General features: G+C 41.0%; 1 protein-coding gene across 1 annotated transcript in view; it reads right to left on the bottom strand.

Moving 5' to 3' along the window:
- itfg1 (integrin alpha FG-GAP repeat containing 1) overlaps positions 1-15,807 on the bottom strand; it is a 138,183-nt gene that overhangs the window by 42,879 nt on the left and 79,497 nt on the right. The window contains exons 11-12 of the mRNA XM_037094518.1: positions 6,083-6,233; positions 4,888-4,996 (exon numbers count right to left, since the gene is read on the bottom strand). Of these exons, the coding sequence (XP_036950413.1) occupies positions 4,888-4,996; positions 6,083-6,233 (260 nt within the window). The remainder of the gene's footprint in view (positions 1-4,887; positions 4,997-6,082; positions 6,234-15,807) is intronic.

Below are 15,807 nucleotides of genomic sequence, written 5' to 3'. Positions count from 1 at the left end.
TTTTGGACTTCATGATTTCTTCCATTTCCTCCTTCCTAAGCAGTAATCATCCATCCATCTGTCCAAGCTGCAACCACTTTATGCTTCACTGTCTCTTGCAGCTTATAGTGGAACCACTTTGCTTTATGTCAGACTGAACAGTTGTCCATGTCCTTACTTTCTTTATTCCTCCAAAAATAAAGCCACATATTTCCCTCTTCAGACATGGAGCCAAACGTTGTGTCAGGTGTCAGGTTTGTGTAGGTCTGTGTGGAGGACCTACACAAACCTGATTTGCGAGAAAAACATTCCAAAAGAGACAAAGAAATGATGAAACATTGGGTGTATGATTAATGATCAATTAATGAGCAGCCACGTTCAAAAGAAGTACTTTTTCTCTAAAACACTTCACACTCTGTCTCAGTTTCAAAAGAGTTTCACCTGCAATGATTGTGACATAACACATCAGCACAGCTGATGGCCAGTTGGTGAGGACCCACTTGGGTTTTATACATATTGACAGACCTGAGACCTGCAGCAATACACCAGGATCCAATGTGAGTTGAAATCATGCATGCTGACATCTGCTTATTAGCACTTAACAGAAAGTAAAGCAGAGACTGATGGGAATGACATGGGTTTTGAAGGCTATTGACACTGAGACAATCGGCCCATTCAGTCATTCAGGTATGAGAATGTGCTGAACCAACCCGCAGAACAACTGCCATCCACAGAGCCATGCCACTAGCATCAGGCTCTCAAACACTTGCATATGGTTAATAAGCTCAAGAAACAACCTCTGTCTTTGTAAAAATGTGAGATATACAATATAATCTGCAACAACAAGTTGCTAAGTTTTACAATAACACAGGAAGTGAAGTGACCTGTAACATGACATACAGGCCTGATGTGCTTTATTCTCAGCTTTCAGGGTTATTTATATATAAATATACATAGATTTTTTTGTACAGAGTGGTATCAAAGCGGACAAGTCTGCCGTTGCTGCACTTGGAAAACCTCTTTTCAATAATATATACTCCTATGGCAACAGAGGTAAGGGTCTTGATGGAATGTGCTGGTGAGTGAACTATTGCATGTCGGGCGCACAGGAGGATAAGATGTCAGACCAGCACAGGTTCAGGTCATCTCAGTGTGAAAAGTCCAGTGAGAGTCCAGGCCTCTGGCAGGCAGAGAGACAAGGCTGCTGTCCGAAGCCGACCTGTGATGGATGTAACCCTGGAAATCTGTGTGCATCCCTTCACTCACAAACAACACACACACACACACACACACACACACACACACACACACACACACACACACACACACACACACACACACACACACACACACACACACACACACACACACACACACACAGGCCAAGCCCGACACAAAGTCAATCCTTCAGTGGGTGTTGTTCGATAAAGCTCAGGGGAGAGTTGAGGGATGTCATCTTGTGAAAATAGAATTCCATCTTACAAAACAGAGGATTGGATCAGGCGGTTGACACATTGTGTCAGCCAGTCTGAATATGAAGTTCAGTCTCACTCATTATAGTGTGACGCCATCAGCTTTGCTATCAGAGACGCCTGAAAAGAATGGTAAATAGACATTTTACCATCGGGGGGGTTTACGGGAGGGGCAGGGCTATTAATCTGCTTTTGAGTTCACTTTCACATGGGACACGAATGAAATGTTGACAGTGTGTAACACTTGACAGATACATTTTTACTTTGGTCGCTTGTTGCCTGCTTGCTAGGCTGTAGTCAGCTAGATGTAGAAAATGCAACACTGAACGTGGATGAAATATTTACAACCGAAAATGTTGTAACTGAAGTCAAATGAAGACGGGAAGTGGAGGAACTGACAGTTTTTGCATCACCATGGGAAAAACAGGCATTTTGGTGCGAGTGTATCTGTGTGTGTTTTGTTTGATGTGCAGCAGTGAGACAAGACACGGATAACGAAAAGAACAGCAGCGTTTAGAGAGGCGGCATGAAAGGAATCCATGTTCCAGTGGGAGGAAGGGGAACAAGTCAAGGTCATACACTAACATACTGTACACACAGAGGTTGTCAGGCTAAGTGCAAATAAATTCAGATTTCTTTTGCTATGATTTTGTTTATTGATACATACGCTGTTGTCTAAAATGTTTTGTTAATTCTAAAGCATTTTCTTCCAAACATAGTCATGACTAATTCCCAATCTGTGGCATTGCTTTTTTTAGCGATATATTCCGCGAAATGAAAAACTTTCACCGGACAACCATTATAGAACAATGTTGCAGGGTAATGCATTTCATCAAACAAACAAAGCTTGCTGTGCTTTTTAGACAAAATTGATCAAGACAGCCCATTGGCTCGTTAAGGTTGGAGGTGAGCTGAGGTGATGAGCTGGATTGTTTATCCACCAAGAGATTCACCACTAACACAATCCATGCTCTGCCTTTTCAAACATCCATGAAACATAGTGGTTCACAGACATTTTTGCCTAAACTTAGATACCACAGTAGACTGTTAACTGTTAACTGAGGGCTTTCGCAAATCAGAAACTGCACTTCTCTCAAATTAGAAATGATCAGCCCTGGCATAAAGGACACAGGACACCATGGATCTAATTCAGCTCTTCTTTCTCTACACTGGTCCCTGTGATGTTGAGTTCATGGGTTTGACTTCATCTCAAACATAGAAGTTTAACCTTGTCATGAAACTACATGTGTTACTCAAGGATCTGACTTCAAGTGGGCTGAAAACATTGCTGTAACGACAGACAACACATAGAAGTATTGCAACCAATCCCTATCGAACTCTGGTCCCACCATTTAAAGCACTGTAGCATCGTTCGGCAAAATTCAACATGGCTCTGCACCCTCACGTTTAAATGCACGGCTCCAGTGTGTCATCCACATGGCTGTGAGAATATTCAACCGCTCGCTGCCAGACATTAAAACCTCAAAGGTATCGTGCTGTCTACCCTGTGGTGGATCCTTCTGGTGCATCGGGCCTCAGTCTTTGTTATGATGGTAAGCACTACATCTACAACTAAAGATGCACACAAATACAGTCCTGGACTTAACATCTCTACATGCCAATGTAAAACCGTGCCAATCTTTTTTTCTGACACAATTTAAATGCAGCCTCAAATCCTGAGTCAATGTGTGCTGGCTTCTGCTGTAAATTAGTCGTTGAGCGGAGACTCGGAATGTCTTCACTGTGTCCACTGTTTCCGAGTGCCATGTCTGCATTATAGCAGTGGATTCAGAGAATCAATACTATGCTATGTATCCCAGGCAGTATGTGTGTTATACAGGTTAGTTCTGAGTATATATGTAACACTTGGCAAAGGATATTGATCGTGTTACATAGAGTAAGTGTGTGCACCTTGCTGGTGTGAGCTAACAAAGGCATGGCGATGATTTATTTGTGTCTCTTGTGTAAGTGTGTGATTGTGAAATCCGAGGAGCAGTTGTAACCCCTCCCGTCCAAGAGAGACAAAACAACAACTGTTCGCCAACTGTGCTGAAACAGAAAGGGATGAGCGACGCTCCCTTTCCTGCTAATGAGCAGAGCAGAGTGACAGATTAAACCGTGCAGAGGCCCACCCTAGAGTGAAACTATTTTTGCTTTCCTCAAATGTCACCGTGTACTAACGCTGTACCAACATTTTGACTTCAATTGAATACGCCTTGATTTTTACTCAAATGCTGTTACAATGAAAAAAATAAAAGAAATAAAATCTATTAACTTAGAGAAAAAAAAAAAGCAGTGAGCCAAAAATAAAAACGCAATTTCTGAGCACCGCACGCAGACAGAGCAGAAACAGCTTCTACTGCAGTCAGACATCATTTGCGAACATCAGGTTTAAAGCGTGACTGAAATACAGAACACTGCAGGCACTGTGTGTGGTGATCCTTCAGAATTAGTGAAAATCTAGTGGTTTTTGTCGCATAGACAGAATAAAGGTTATGTTTCTGACATTTCTGAGACCTTAATCAGGCAGTCAAAGGTAGAAAGTGACAGGTTACATGGAAAGCGCAGTAGGGGGCGGACATGTAATGAAGGTGCTAGGCTGGCTTTAGATCCAGGACTTCATGGCTACATGGTGCGCACCACAAACCTTTGCGCTCAGTAGTGAACCGCTAAATCATGAAATTGACTTTACTGCACTTACGCTGTTGTTTTAACTTGTGTGGAGTCATTACCAGTAGTTTAAACCAGAATTAGAATTGTATTACTTTACAATTATAAACTGAAACACCAAGAACGGCACATGATCCATGAAAACAAAAGATTTACGATTTCAGTCTAACAAGTAAACCTGAACACTTCTGAGTTTTGGCCCATTATTCTGCTTCCACTCTCGTGTCACATCTGATGTATTATCAGTGACACCAACCTGACTGTGAGTTGTGTTCCTTACAGTGCTGTCTTTACAGTAAATCTTTGTGGAAAGTGATAAACAGTCTCACAGTGGAGGGGGTAAGAGTAAGAGGACTGAGTTTGAAAAATTACCTTTGGGAAGAAAATGCATCTACTACAGCAGTCTTGTGTAATTGAATTCAGGTTTAAAGGGAGCAGAATATCAGACAAAATCACCTTTCATCACCAACTGAGTAGCTTAATGCTAAACATCCATAAGTCAGACAGATAACAGTCATAGTATCTGGTTTCTCTGTCTGAAGGAAGAGCTGCTCGTGTTCAGTGATTCAAATTTGTCTGGAAGATGCTGTTGCAGTAAAATGCACTAAATTACAAAATATCAGCTGCATCTTTTGGGAAGAAAAAAGACAGAAACAGGCAATTTAAGCCTTTCTCTTTCTTCCTCCATCTGCTACAATAAACTGGTGCGGGCATGTGAAGGGGGAGGAGGGACGGACAGAGCATTTTGGGCAAATCAGTCACTTACCCATCACTTTAACGAAGTAGGCATCAGCTTCAAAATTGTTCTTCAAAGCGTGGATGATCAAGTCATTTTTGCCCTCTGCCTGGCTTAGAACCAGCATGTCTAATATACCCTGCAAATGAAGACAGGCATATAGATAAGGGACAATGAGAGCACAGTGTGTGAGACTTCTGATGTACATTTTTATCCCTCTAACATACTGAGTGGCTGATCCAGCATTATCTTATCATCTCCACTCTTCCTTCTTTCTCTTCCCCTTAATACGTCCTTTTCCCTTTTATAAATGTTCTCTCAAGTGAATGAGGGACGAAAAGAGAGAGCTGAATTTAACAGACAGGCCACATTAGCCGTTATAATTAATTCTGATAATACCAGCACATACAGTTGATTGCTTTGCAGCTACTGCAATATATGCAGCCACTTATTATGGGTGTGTGTGCTAGAAAATGTGATGGGAGCCTGTTAAACACCAAAAGTAGGATTGTGTCAGTGTGTAAGATACCGTGTGTGTGTGTTCTGTAGTGTACATTTTTTTTTCAGCATCACTCTCACCATGGATAGAAATCCAGGAAGAAAGAAATGAAAAAGACTGTGTGTAATCGTAACAGCAGGGGCTGTCAAACCACAGCAGCAGAGCACACAAAGAAAATAAATAATAACACTTTGTCGCGTAAATACAAAGACTGAGTCAAGCAGACTTGCACACAAGCTACTGTATGTGCTTCAAACAGCATTATTGATTATAAACAAGCATTAAACTGAACATGACATCGTCCTGTCCTCAGTCCAGTTCTGGGATGTTAGATCTGAGCATGGAAGGAAAACCATAAACTTAAATCATTTTGTTGACGTCAGTGTCACAAAAAGCTTTTCACATAATCCATTTTTCTGCATTAGAGAAATCAAATATTCTTGCGCGCTCTGTGAGATTTATTCATCTTTCGTCTCCATTTGGCCTCATCTTTCCTAAATCTGTAGAAAATCTCACAAAGTGATGTCATTGCAGTGGCATATCTAACTATCTGATACTTGTAAGATTGTAGATGGCAGCAAATGACTTGGAGAGATAAGAGGAAACCCTGAGGAGACACACAAAGCTGCTGGATCTTTAGAAGAGAGACAGATTAAACATGGAGAAATAGAGGAGAAAGAATGAGGATAAGGACGATAATGTATGCGGTATGTACAGACTACTCACGTCCTCATAGATGTCAAAGAACGTCGCCATGACGGCATTTTGGATGGCTCCCAAATCTGACTGATCCCAGTGGATGTGGAACATTCTTCCCACACTCCGGCAACTGGCGCTGTTACAGGGCACGTTCTCCAGGAGAAAGGCCTGCTGACCACTGAGAGGCAGAGAGAGAGAAACAGACAAGGAGGGGGAATGCTTGTTATCATCAGTCTCAGATGGTTACAATGACACATTCGGATAAACTGTCAGACTGATACCAGCTGAATCATACCAGGTGACTGGGACTATCTCCAAATTAATTCTCTGCTGAGTCATGTTCCATTTCTGATGCTGACTCCAGACCCTGCGAACTTCAACCACCACCATCAATTACCTCTTGCTATGGACTGGAATAAACCATCCAAGCTGTTTATTTTTCAGTTACATCTGATACTGTGATTTGGTTTTGTACCACAATGTGTGACTGATCCTTATAACTGAGACATTATCAGAGAGGAGACAAACCACTTAAAGCACTTTGAATCGACACGTCTGGAAGACATATCCTTCCCCACAAAAGCCAATAGTCTGCTTTATGTGAGAGCACAGTTGAGATTCACAACAGTTTCGACCGATTTGATGCAGCTGCAGACGTCCCTTCTGACAAGTATAGAAGAGGATATTACGCTAAACTGTGCGCCCATGTGTAGCGGAGGTTTAGCCTCTGCGGAAAACTGTTTTTAACCTCATTTTGGTGCAAAGTCAACACAGTTTTTTTTTTTAAATCAGATTTTACTGGTGATTCTGTACATTCTGTACACATTCATTTACACTTGTTAGCCCTGAGTAACGGCCTGGAGGCGCTGCCAAGGTGGCTACTGAGTGGCAAGACCTGCTTATAAGGACTTTGCTTAGTCACATGGAGCCAAACATGATAGTGCTGTATTTCTTAAAACAGTCTCAAAGCGAGAAATACCTTGCTACACACATTTGAGTTAACAAATAAGTTACATACATTTTATGTAATGTTTTTGCTAATTGTATCATAAGCAAACCTTAGATTGCTGTGACAACACCCTGTATTTGTCCTCTTTTTGTAGACACAAAGAAGTGGTGAGTAATTTACTGGAGCTAAAAAAAAACCACACACACACACAGAAACATAACAAAACACCATCGACTCTGGGACTCAATCTAATTTTTCTTCACTTCTCTACCTGTACTTTGTGTGCTTGATCTTTGTCACCATCTCCCTCTGACTCTCTGGGGAGATTGAATCCCCCCTCTCTCTCTATCTTTGTGTCATTGGAGATGGCTCTCTGTACCTGTTCTTAGATCTCCGTGGGAGTGGGAAAAAAAAGCTCTGGTCTAAAAATAGACAAAATGTGAAAGCACTCCCTTTCTCAGAAGATGACTGTTTTTTTTTACCCCGACTGTTTCCCAATGCAAGTGTCTGGGGAGTGGAGGTGAAACTAAACCACAAAATAAGAGTCAGTGGGACGTCTGTCATCTAGGATGCTTTAAAGCCTGACTGAAGCTGTGCTGGAAAAACACAAAATGTGCCTTTTTTTCAGCAAAATATTCACCTGTCAAAATGTCAGAAAGGGAGGGACATTAGCCATACAATAAATAAAAATAACTGCAAAGTATGAAGAGTGATCCTTGGTAAAATATTGACTTCATGTCATTAATACAATGCTGTCATCCATCAAACTGTGTTGACTTTGTGATTTTCACCCCCACTGCATTCGGAAACTTTGGGAATGAAATTGATGCGATACAGAGTTAAAGACACACAGACAGACAAATGAGTTTTCTTGTCTTCACACGTTTCTACAATGGGCCAGCACAAGCTGATCTCATTGTCATGTCTTACAATAAACGAGACAGAGATGAAAACAGAAAGAATCTGTATGAACACAGAAATGCAATGCACTTTATAAAGTGTGTGCTCAGCATACTAAATATGGCAGATAGCAGGGTAATAATTGCCAGTGTTACACAATAGCTGACTTCAACCAAGCAATCCAAGTGGTCAAATTGCTACTTGAATTGTACTCTGTATGCCTCTCCAGCACCCGGGAAAATGGCTGTTAAGTGAACAAGCAGTAAAAAAGCAATTTAATTACCTTTGTTGTAATGTCTTTATTGTATTCATTGTACTGTTTTCATTAAGTCCCTAATGCTTGCTTTGATAGCTGTTTCTCAAAAAATGTCCCATCTGCAGCAAGAATAGTTCACTGAGTTTTGGCAGTGCTGAGTGGTTTGATGTAAGTCCTCGTACGTCAGTACATCAATCTGCATAAACACATTTTTATTCAAATTATGATGGGGCAGAAGGAAAGCTACAGGGAGAAGGCAAAGTTCAACCAAGCCTCTTAAATATTTCACACATGTTTAGACCTGCTTCACTGTAATAAATGAAGCAAATTCAAATTAATAACCATGCTGGAAAAATACCTTTTTACCTGCGGGTTTAAGTAACAAAACCTGAACTTTTAACGGGGCTGGCTCTATTATGTTGGTACTATTGAGTACCGATCCATGTTGGATCATTCAGTGCCACAACTGAAGTACCTGAGGGTACATCTGGGTGAGAGTAACTTGGTATACAGAGAAAGAAAAAGACAGAGTGGCTGCCTCACTCCTGCGGCCTGATTAAATGGCCAATTCAGGGCAATTGCGTACTAAAAGTGGTCACAAGTGTGGTTAAACTTTTCAAAACACATACAGTCTTTGATATACACATCTTGTGTTGTAAGAGGACTGAATCAAAATTAAAGCTCAAAACACCTGGTTAAACACAAAGCATATCTTAAAGCAGAAGAGTTTACTGCCTTCCACAGCCTAAAAGCCAATTCTCCCATAGCAGCTGCAGCTAATGTTAGCATGCCTGCAGCCAGCTCAAGAAGCTAACCCTCCATGGATGGCAAAACTTTAGAGAACTTTAGCAGTGTTGTTCAAAGTTGATGATAGCTGAGCATTGTGACAAAGCACTGGCCAAAACTCAGCCACTGGCTGCATCTGAAAAGTTTGGACTTTTACAACTGAAATAAATATTTGCTATTACCGAGAGTAAAGTACCGAAGCAAAGATACCATCAGGTGCTGTTTGGGACTGCTCCAAATGTGAATGATATCCTACCCTCAGTATGGCACAACTGCACCAAGAGAAAAGTAGACAGTGGAGGTATGTGTCATTCTAGTTTAACCCATACTTGGTGTTTTGCAGTAATATCAAATTCAATTTTGCTTTAGCACAAAAAATGACCCTAAAAAGATTTTAAAACACTTATCAAGCCTAAAATGATTTTTCCATTCACTGGATTTATTACCAGCAACACACTCAGGGAAACAAATTTACTTTTGAATTTAATGGCAACATTTTGAATGCATCTGTACATTTTGTCTGGCACTTTGCTGAAGTCAGCAGCTGACACTGCAATATAACCACTAAGAGCACTTCATAACATTCTGGTTATTATTGCTCAGGTAAGCCCGAGTTACAAATGCTCACTTAATAAGGGGCGTCTGAATTCAGCTGCCAAAATGACAGGCATCTGTATTTAAACACTGCAAAGTACAGCAGAGTGAAGCATTTAATTAATTCCTAAATTGGACACACAATGCTTCGGGCGCATGGATTAAAATAGTGTTAATTCAGATGACAATTTTTTCCGCAGACGTGCTGCTGTTTCAGGCTGCCTAAGTCTTTGTTTGTGCCAGAAGGCGGTGTGGGGTGGAGCCGGGGGCTTGAGCTGGATTAAGTGACTTTGGCTGTGATTACACATATACTTGCTGGAGGTTTGGTAAAAGGTCGTTCTGTGTAATCCATCAATACTGTGTCTGCACCAGACACTTCCTCCCCTCTCATTAAGCTTTAACAGCGCATCATTCACAGAATATGACCTGCCACTGCAGCACCTATTGGTCAAGACACTGCAAATGGTGAGTACTGATTGGCTCACCAGCAGATAATCAGGCTTCTAGCTGCAGGAAATTGTTGCAATCTTCTAGAGACAACGTGTCTGTGAGTGTATGTCTGTGTGTGTGTGTGTGTGTGTATGTGAAGAAGGAATGGTCGCCATTACAAAAGTATCTGGCTGATCCTTCAGGAGGCATCTGATCGTTATTCATCGATGTGTGTATGTCCTTTCTGAGATTTCTGTACTTCAAAAGAAACTCTCTCCAGCACTGCAGGGGTGCTGAAGCTGGAGATGAACTCAAGGTCATGATGCAGCTCATACACACAAGCACACACACAAACACATACACACACACACGCTACATGCACCTACTGTATAGAGAAAACAAAAACATCCTCCCACCTCTGTCAGTTTCATGTTAACGGCAGCAGGTTTAACTGTAAACCACACTTACTTCTATATCAGCAACCACATCACAGCATCATTAAAAGAGATGCCCAAAGCCAATCCTATAGATCAGTATGGGTGCATTAGTGCTTCTTCTGACACTTACTAATCAGTTGTCAAGTACTTGATTTCTGCTCTTTTTTTCTTGTTACCAAAAAACAATGTAAAAAAACATTCAAGTAGCAGCTTCTCATTGTTACCCAGAGCTAACCAGCTCATCATGTCAGCTGCTGCTAATTCCTGGTAATTCTGTGATGACAGAACCAAGCAGAAGAAACCTCGGCTGTTGTCTCCTTTGTGTACTGTCTGCAAGCTGGCGTCTGTAGTCAGTCAGAGAGCATCGAATGAAACCAATGAAGTATGCTAAGCATGTTGGTCTGACTAGGTATGACCTGACACCCAATATCAAAGGATTCTGTCAAGAATAAAAAAAAAAACTGTTCAATACTTGCTCAATAAAAAATGTAAAATGTGGCAAAACAAAATCCAGATTAAAATATAAATAGCTAAACATTAAGATGGATATGGGCACAACATTTTTTAATGAGCAGTCTTAAAACCAAAACATCCGATAAACATTTATATTGGACCATTTCCACTGGTAATTAAACAGCTGAATTTTGAATTCGAGGTAAGGCAGAAAGTTTCATTTTTTTGGCATCAAAATCTTCCTGCTGTTAAAAATGAGTAAAGGCAGTTAATATTGTGACACTGACGTCAGCTAAAAGAAAAATAAATTGAATTGATAATCTGTTGAAAAACAAAACACTTGACCAAAATGTGACTGTAAAAGTGAGAGAAATGTGTGTGTTTCCACCTGTATGGGCACTAGTGTTAGCATGTATGTGTGTGTATGCCTGGGGGCTTTGATCATTGTGTGAACCCTGATGTGTGTGTGTGTGTGTGTGTGTGTGTGTGTGTGTGTGTGTGTGTGTGTGTGTGTGTGTGTGTGCACCTGCAGTGAGTCTTCCACCTCCTCTCTAATTGGCCTCCAGAGGGGCAGTGGGCTGGCAGGAGGCTGACCAGCTGATCAAGATGACGATGACCCTTCGTGAGGGCATTATTATCTGCCCAGCCTTAACATTCCTCCATCCATCCGTCCAGTCATCCCTCCATCTCTCTTCTCATCTGCCTCCCACTGAGATGCTACAGTAACCTGACCACCTCCTTCTTGATGCCTCTACTTTCCTTTCTTATTTCCTCTTATCCACTCTTACTGACGTCCTCATACTCCATCCCCCCATCCATCTGCCTTTGTTCCGCATGTTTGCCTTTTTGCCCACCAATCAACAACAAGGACTCTATTAAAATGCCTTCTAGCCATGTGTTACTTTTGCAGAGTGTGGTGTGGGTGCATTTAATAATGCTCCTTACAGTTTTGCTGATGAAAGCAAGACAAACTCATCTCTTCTTTTCTTGACAAAATGACTTACTGATGCTCCTTCCCGTCAACTCTGACCTACTTTCTTTACCTCACAACACTTCTGTTGCCTGATGAAAATGTCTTTCAGGTTAGTCAGGATTTAGTTATGCACTTAATGGCTTTTTTTTTGTCAAAATAACAAAATAAAACCAAACCTTTCTTTTAAAAAAAATTGGTTAAATTGTTCAGCTACATTCAAGGCCTTGCCAAACGAGTTCACACAATGTTTTACGTCAGCTAGCAAAGATGGATTTACCAAAGCCGAAGGGTGAAGCAACCATAGCAACGGAGGACACTTTTTTTTTCCTATAATCAGCTTCGTCTGATTGATTCGAACTCAACGCCATCACTTCACATGCAATTAAAGCACATTAGTGTAAGAATGGGAAAAATCACCAGAAATCACAGGCTGAGGAATGTTAAGATCCTCAGCTTCTCTTTGATCTACTGCAGCTTTGATTGAACCTCATCTGTACATGTATAGACTGTATATAACATCAGTGCACTTGTGTTTTTTTCACCTTGTGACATCACATATATAGTTTGCAAATGCTTCAGGTTCTAAAGGCCATCAGGTAGGGAGGCCCTGCCTGCCCCATATCAGGGTCGCCTGTAAACGAAGGCGAATCTGCAGAGCCCCTTTTGTGCTTGCATTTGCATCAGGTCCCACTCCCATTCAAACAGAATTCCAACCGATCTGGTCCATGTCGGCCAATCTCAATCTCTTGCTGCTCTGACTGATTGTGATCGGCCCAAGCACGTCCAGTCTGCAGGTCTGTTCAGCATAACACAGCAGGCACATGTAAGTCAAACTGTCAAACTAGGCAGCCCTGATCACATATAAATCAAGAATGCGTGACCGTGTGTGAGGGAATCGGGTGATGCCAAGCTGATATTAGGTAAGAAAAGGCTGGGAAACCTTACTCTCTACTTGTTCTATTGTAACCATTCTTTTTAAACTCTGTCTCTCTCAAGTCTTCTTAGGTAAACACATTAAGCACTAAATCATTCTAAAATCCAACTCACTAAATCAATCACTGTTCAAATAGGACCTTCAAATTGGAGGATTTCAGTCAATGCACACACACATACACTGACTATGGTAAGCACCAGTTGGATTGACTCGGACAAGTAACACGTCACCAAGCCATTGACTGAATGACAGTGAGGGAGGGAGACTGGCAGAAAGAGAGAGCGAGAGAGTGAAAGATACATGGACAAAAGGTGAGTAAAAAGAGGGAGTGGGCAGGTCCAAATAGATGAAGTGACAGCGAGACAGCGACATGGTGTCAAGGCCCAACGAGACGCTGTGGTTTCTCATCCTGCGAGTCACTGTGGTGACGAACACAGGCAGTGACACACAATCAAATCAAAGAACATCTTTTGGTAGTGTCACACTTCTACATGGTCAGTCTGCCATCACTCGTTTTCCTCAGCATCCCTCCGTGGCTGTTTTTTTCAGCTCTCAGTCTGTCGCGTTGCAAAGTCAGTGAGTCTTTCCTTTTTTGTCTTGTTGTTTGCAGGATCATATAGCAACAACATATAAATTAACTTGTTTCAAAATAATACGAAACAAGATTTTCATAAAAAGAAAATCATTTTGTGTCAAACAAGAAAATTTAAGTATTGCATCTGTGTCTCCTTTCATCACTTTTCCTAAGTGCTGTAAAGGAACAAATAATTTGCAACTATTTGCAAGTGTACTTGTATTGCAATAAAAACTAAGGTTGGATTAGTGTTATTACACTACCAATAAACCTGGCTCGGAAACAAGAAAGAGCTGAACAACACTGAGAAGTTGAGTGTCTGAGTTGATGGGTGTAAGAGTGAGAAAAATCAATGCTAAAGTCTAGGTGTGAATTTGTTGCACTGGGCTTGAAGTCCCCATCTGTCACTGCAGCACTGCAGCGCCTGTGGCCTAAACACTGGCTTTGTGAATGCTTTTATGGGAATGAAACCCTAAATGACTGACTGAGCTTCTGAAACTGTAGCAGACAGCATGAAACACTAGATTCAGCGACATTCAAAAAAAAAAAAAAAGAAAAAAAAGACATGTTTTCAGTTATGTTGGATTATGGTGGATTATTCATCTTTTCACTTGATCGACCTGCTTTTTAGGAATAGAACAAAACATTTAGTTGGTTGGATGATCAGCAATTTAGTCCTCAATCAAATATCTCAACAACTGTCAGATGTTTTTTAAGGATTTTTTTTATATTCCCCAGAGGATGAATCATAATCATGTAATCACATAAAGACGACTGTGGGTATTAAAATGCTATCAGCTGACTATTGCAGTTTGCATTCTTAACCTCTTCTCCTGTTTGCACTATAGTGGTTTCATAATATCTGTCTATACAGGAAACAACCATGACAACCTTTGTGCTTGCAACCTACACCCTGAATATTGCATGTTGCTCAACCCTGACCTAACAGTGCGAACATAAACAGGGCAGCAATTAAAACAGATTTAGCCATTTCAATGCCAGGGCTCACCATCCCACGAGCCAGACCTTTCTCCTGCTCTAGCACAGCCCCATGACATCCCAGACGCAACACTAGATGTTACTTCCCTGCTCTTCTAGCACTACCATTATGTCACCATGATAAGAAAATAAGTCACTTTGTTCACAAAATTCACATTATTATTGCTGGCATATTAGCGTGCCTCTCAGCGCTGCTAGATTAGTTGTAGATTTGTTGTTGCACTTATTTACTCACAGATTAATATTCTTCTTGGGATTTTTGATTTTCTGTAGGTGCTGTTTTGTTCTTTCTTAATTATTTCTGATGCTAACTAATTGCTCAAATCAATCCCCAACTAAATGGAAAAATAAAACTGGTTTAGATAGCGCAGGCTTATTTCAAAGACTTAGACGCTGGGTGCTTAAAGCAGTCAATAGAAAACATTACATAACCTGGATATAGGCTGAATTACTACTGTGTTGTATCAACCCATGACGGAGAATAGGAGATACATTTATATGCCCACATTGAAGATTATAACTTCAAAGAAACAGATGTGCTTTCAGTTAAATGAGGCACACATACAGACACCTCCGCAGATTTCACTGTAATAGCATTGCAATGCTCCACACTGAAATGTGGCATAATGACATTCTTTAAAACTAATCGTCAAATGGCAAACGCCCCCTTTCATTATGCTATTACTGAAAAGCTCCCTAGAAAGCTTCTTAATTTTCTTTGTTTAAAAAGTCATCTGAGGGCACACCAGCCTCCCGCCAACAGAGCTGCACTTTGGAAAGAAAAGAGACTGTGCAGGACTAACAAGGCAAATGTCTCATGCTACTCTGGTTTCCAACCCGGTATTAGCAACAAAACCAAGAGACAAACACAGCTACACTGCTTCCAACATACAGAGAGGAGATGGATTTTAAATGGCATTGCCTAGCAACAGCCTGCTAAGCTCTTGGCAGCTGCTTGGTCGGGTTGCATACTGATAGACAAAGAGACACACACACACACACGTGCACACACACACACACACAGTAAAACTTAATGTCATGGAACATGCAAGTCCATTAATTGTTGCTCTTCTACATGTGATTTTGAAAAGAAGGAGGTGTTCTCTTGCTCTAATCTTCAACTCTGCGTTCAATGTGTTTACATTTTCCAATACTGTCAAGTTAGCTGCTACCATTTCCCACAACCATGTTTATAGTCTGTTACAAAGACCCTCATTAAGAATTACTATGTGCTTAAGTTAGTTTCCTTCCTCATAAAACAGTAAAAACATTTATCAACATTTAAAGTACAAGTGTCGCACAATTGTTTATGACATTTTCTATGAACAAGTGTTTGTGTGGCATCTCCTCTGCAGCAATGTGGATTGCCAGTGAACTTAAGCGATGTAATGTGCTGAGGACAAATTAACACCAAGCAGACCAGAAAGCCACCTGGGCGCAAAACCAGGTGTGCATAGGAGGTCAGCTG

The sequence above is a fragment of the Acanthopagrus latus genome, chromosome 4 (genome assembly GCF_904848185.1).
Source record: "Acanthopagrus latus isolate v.2019 chromosome 4, fAcaLat1.1, whole genome shotgun sequence".
In the NCBI taxonomy this organism is placed as follows: Eukaryota; Metazoa; Chordata; class Actinopteri; order Spariformes; family Sparidae; genus Acanthopagrus; species Acanthopagrus latus.
Note: the sequence above shows the minus strand (reverse complement) of the source record. Positions and strands in the feature narration are given on the sequence as shown.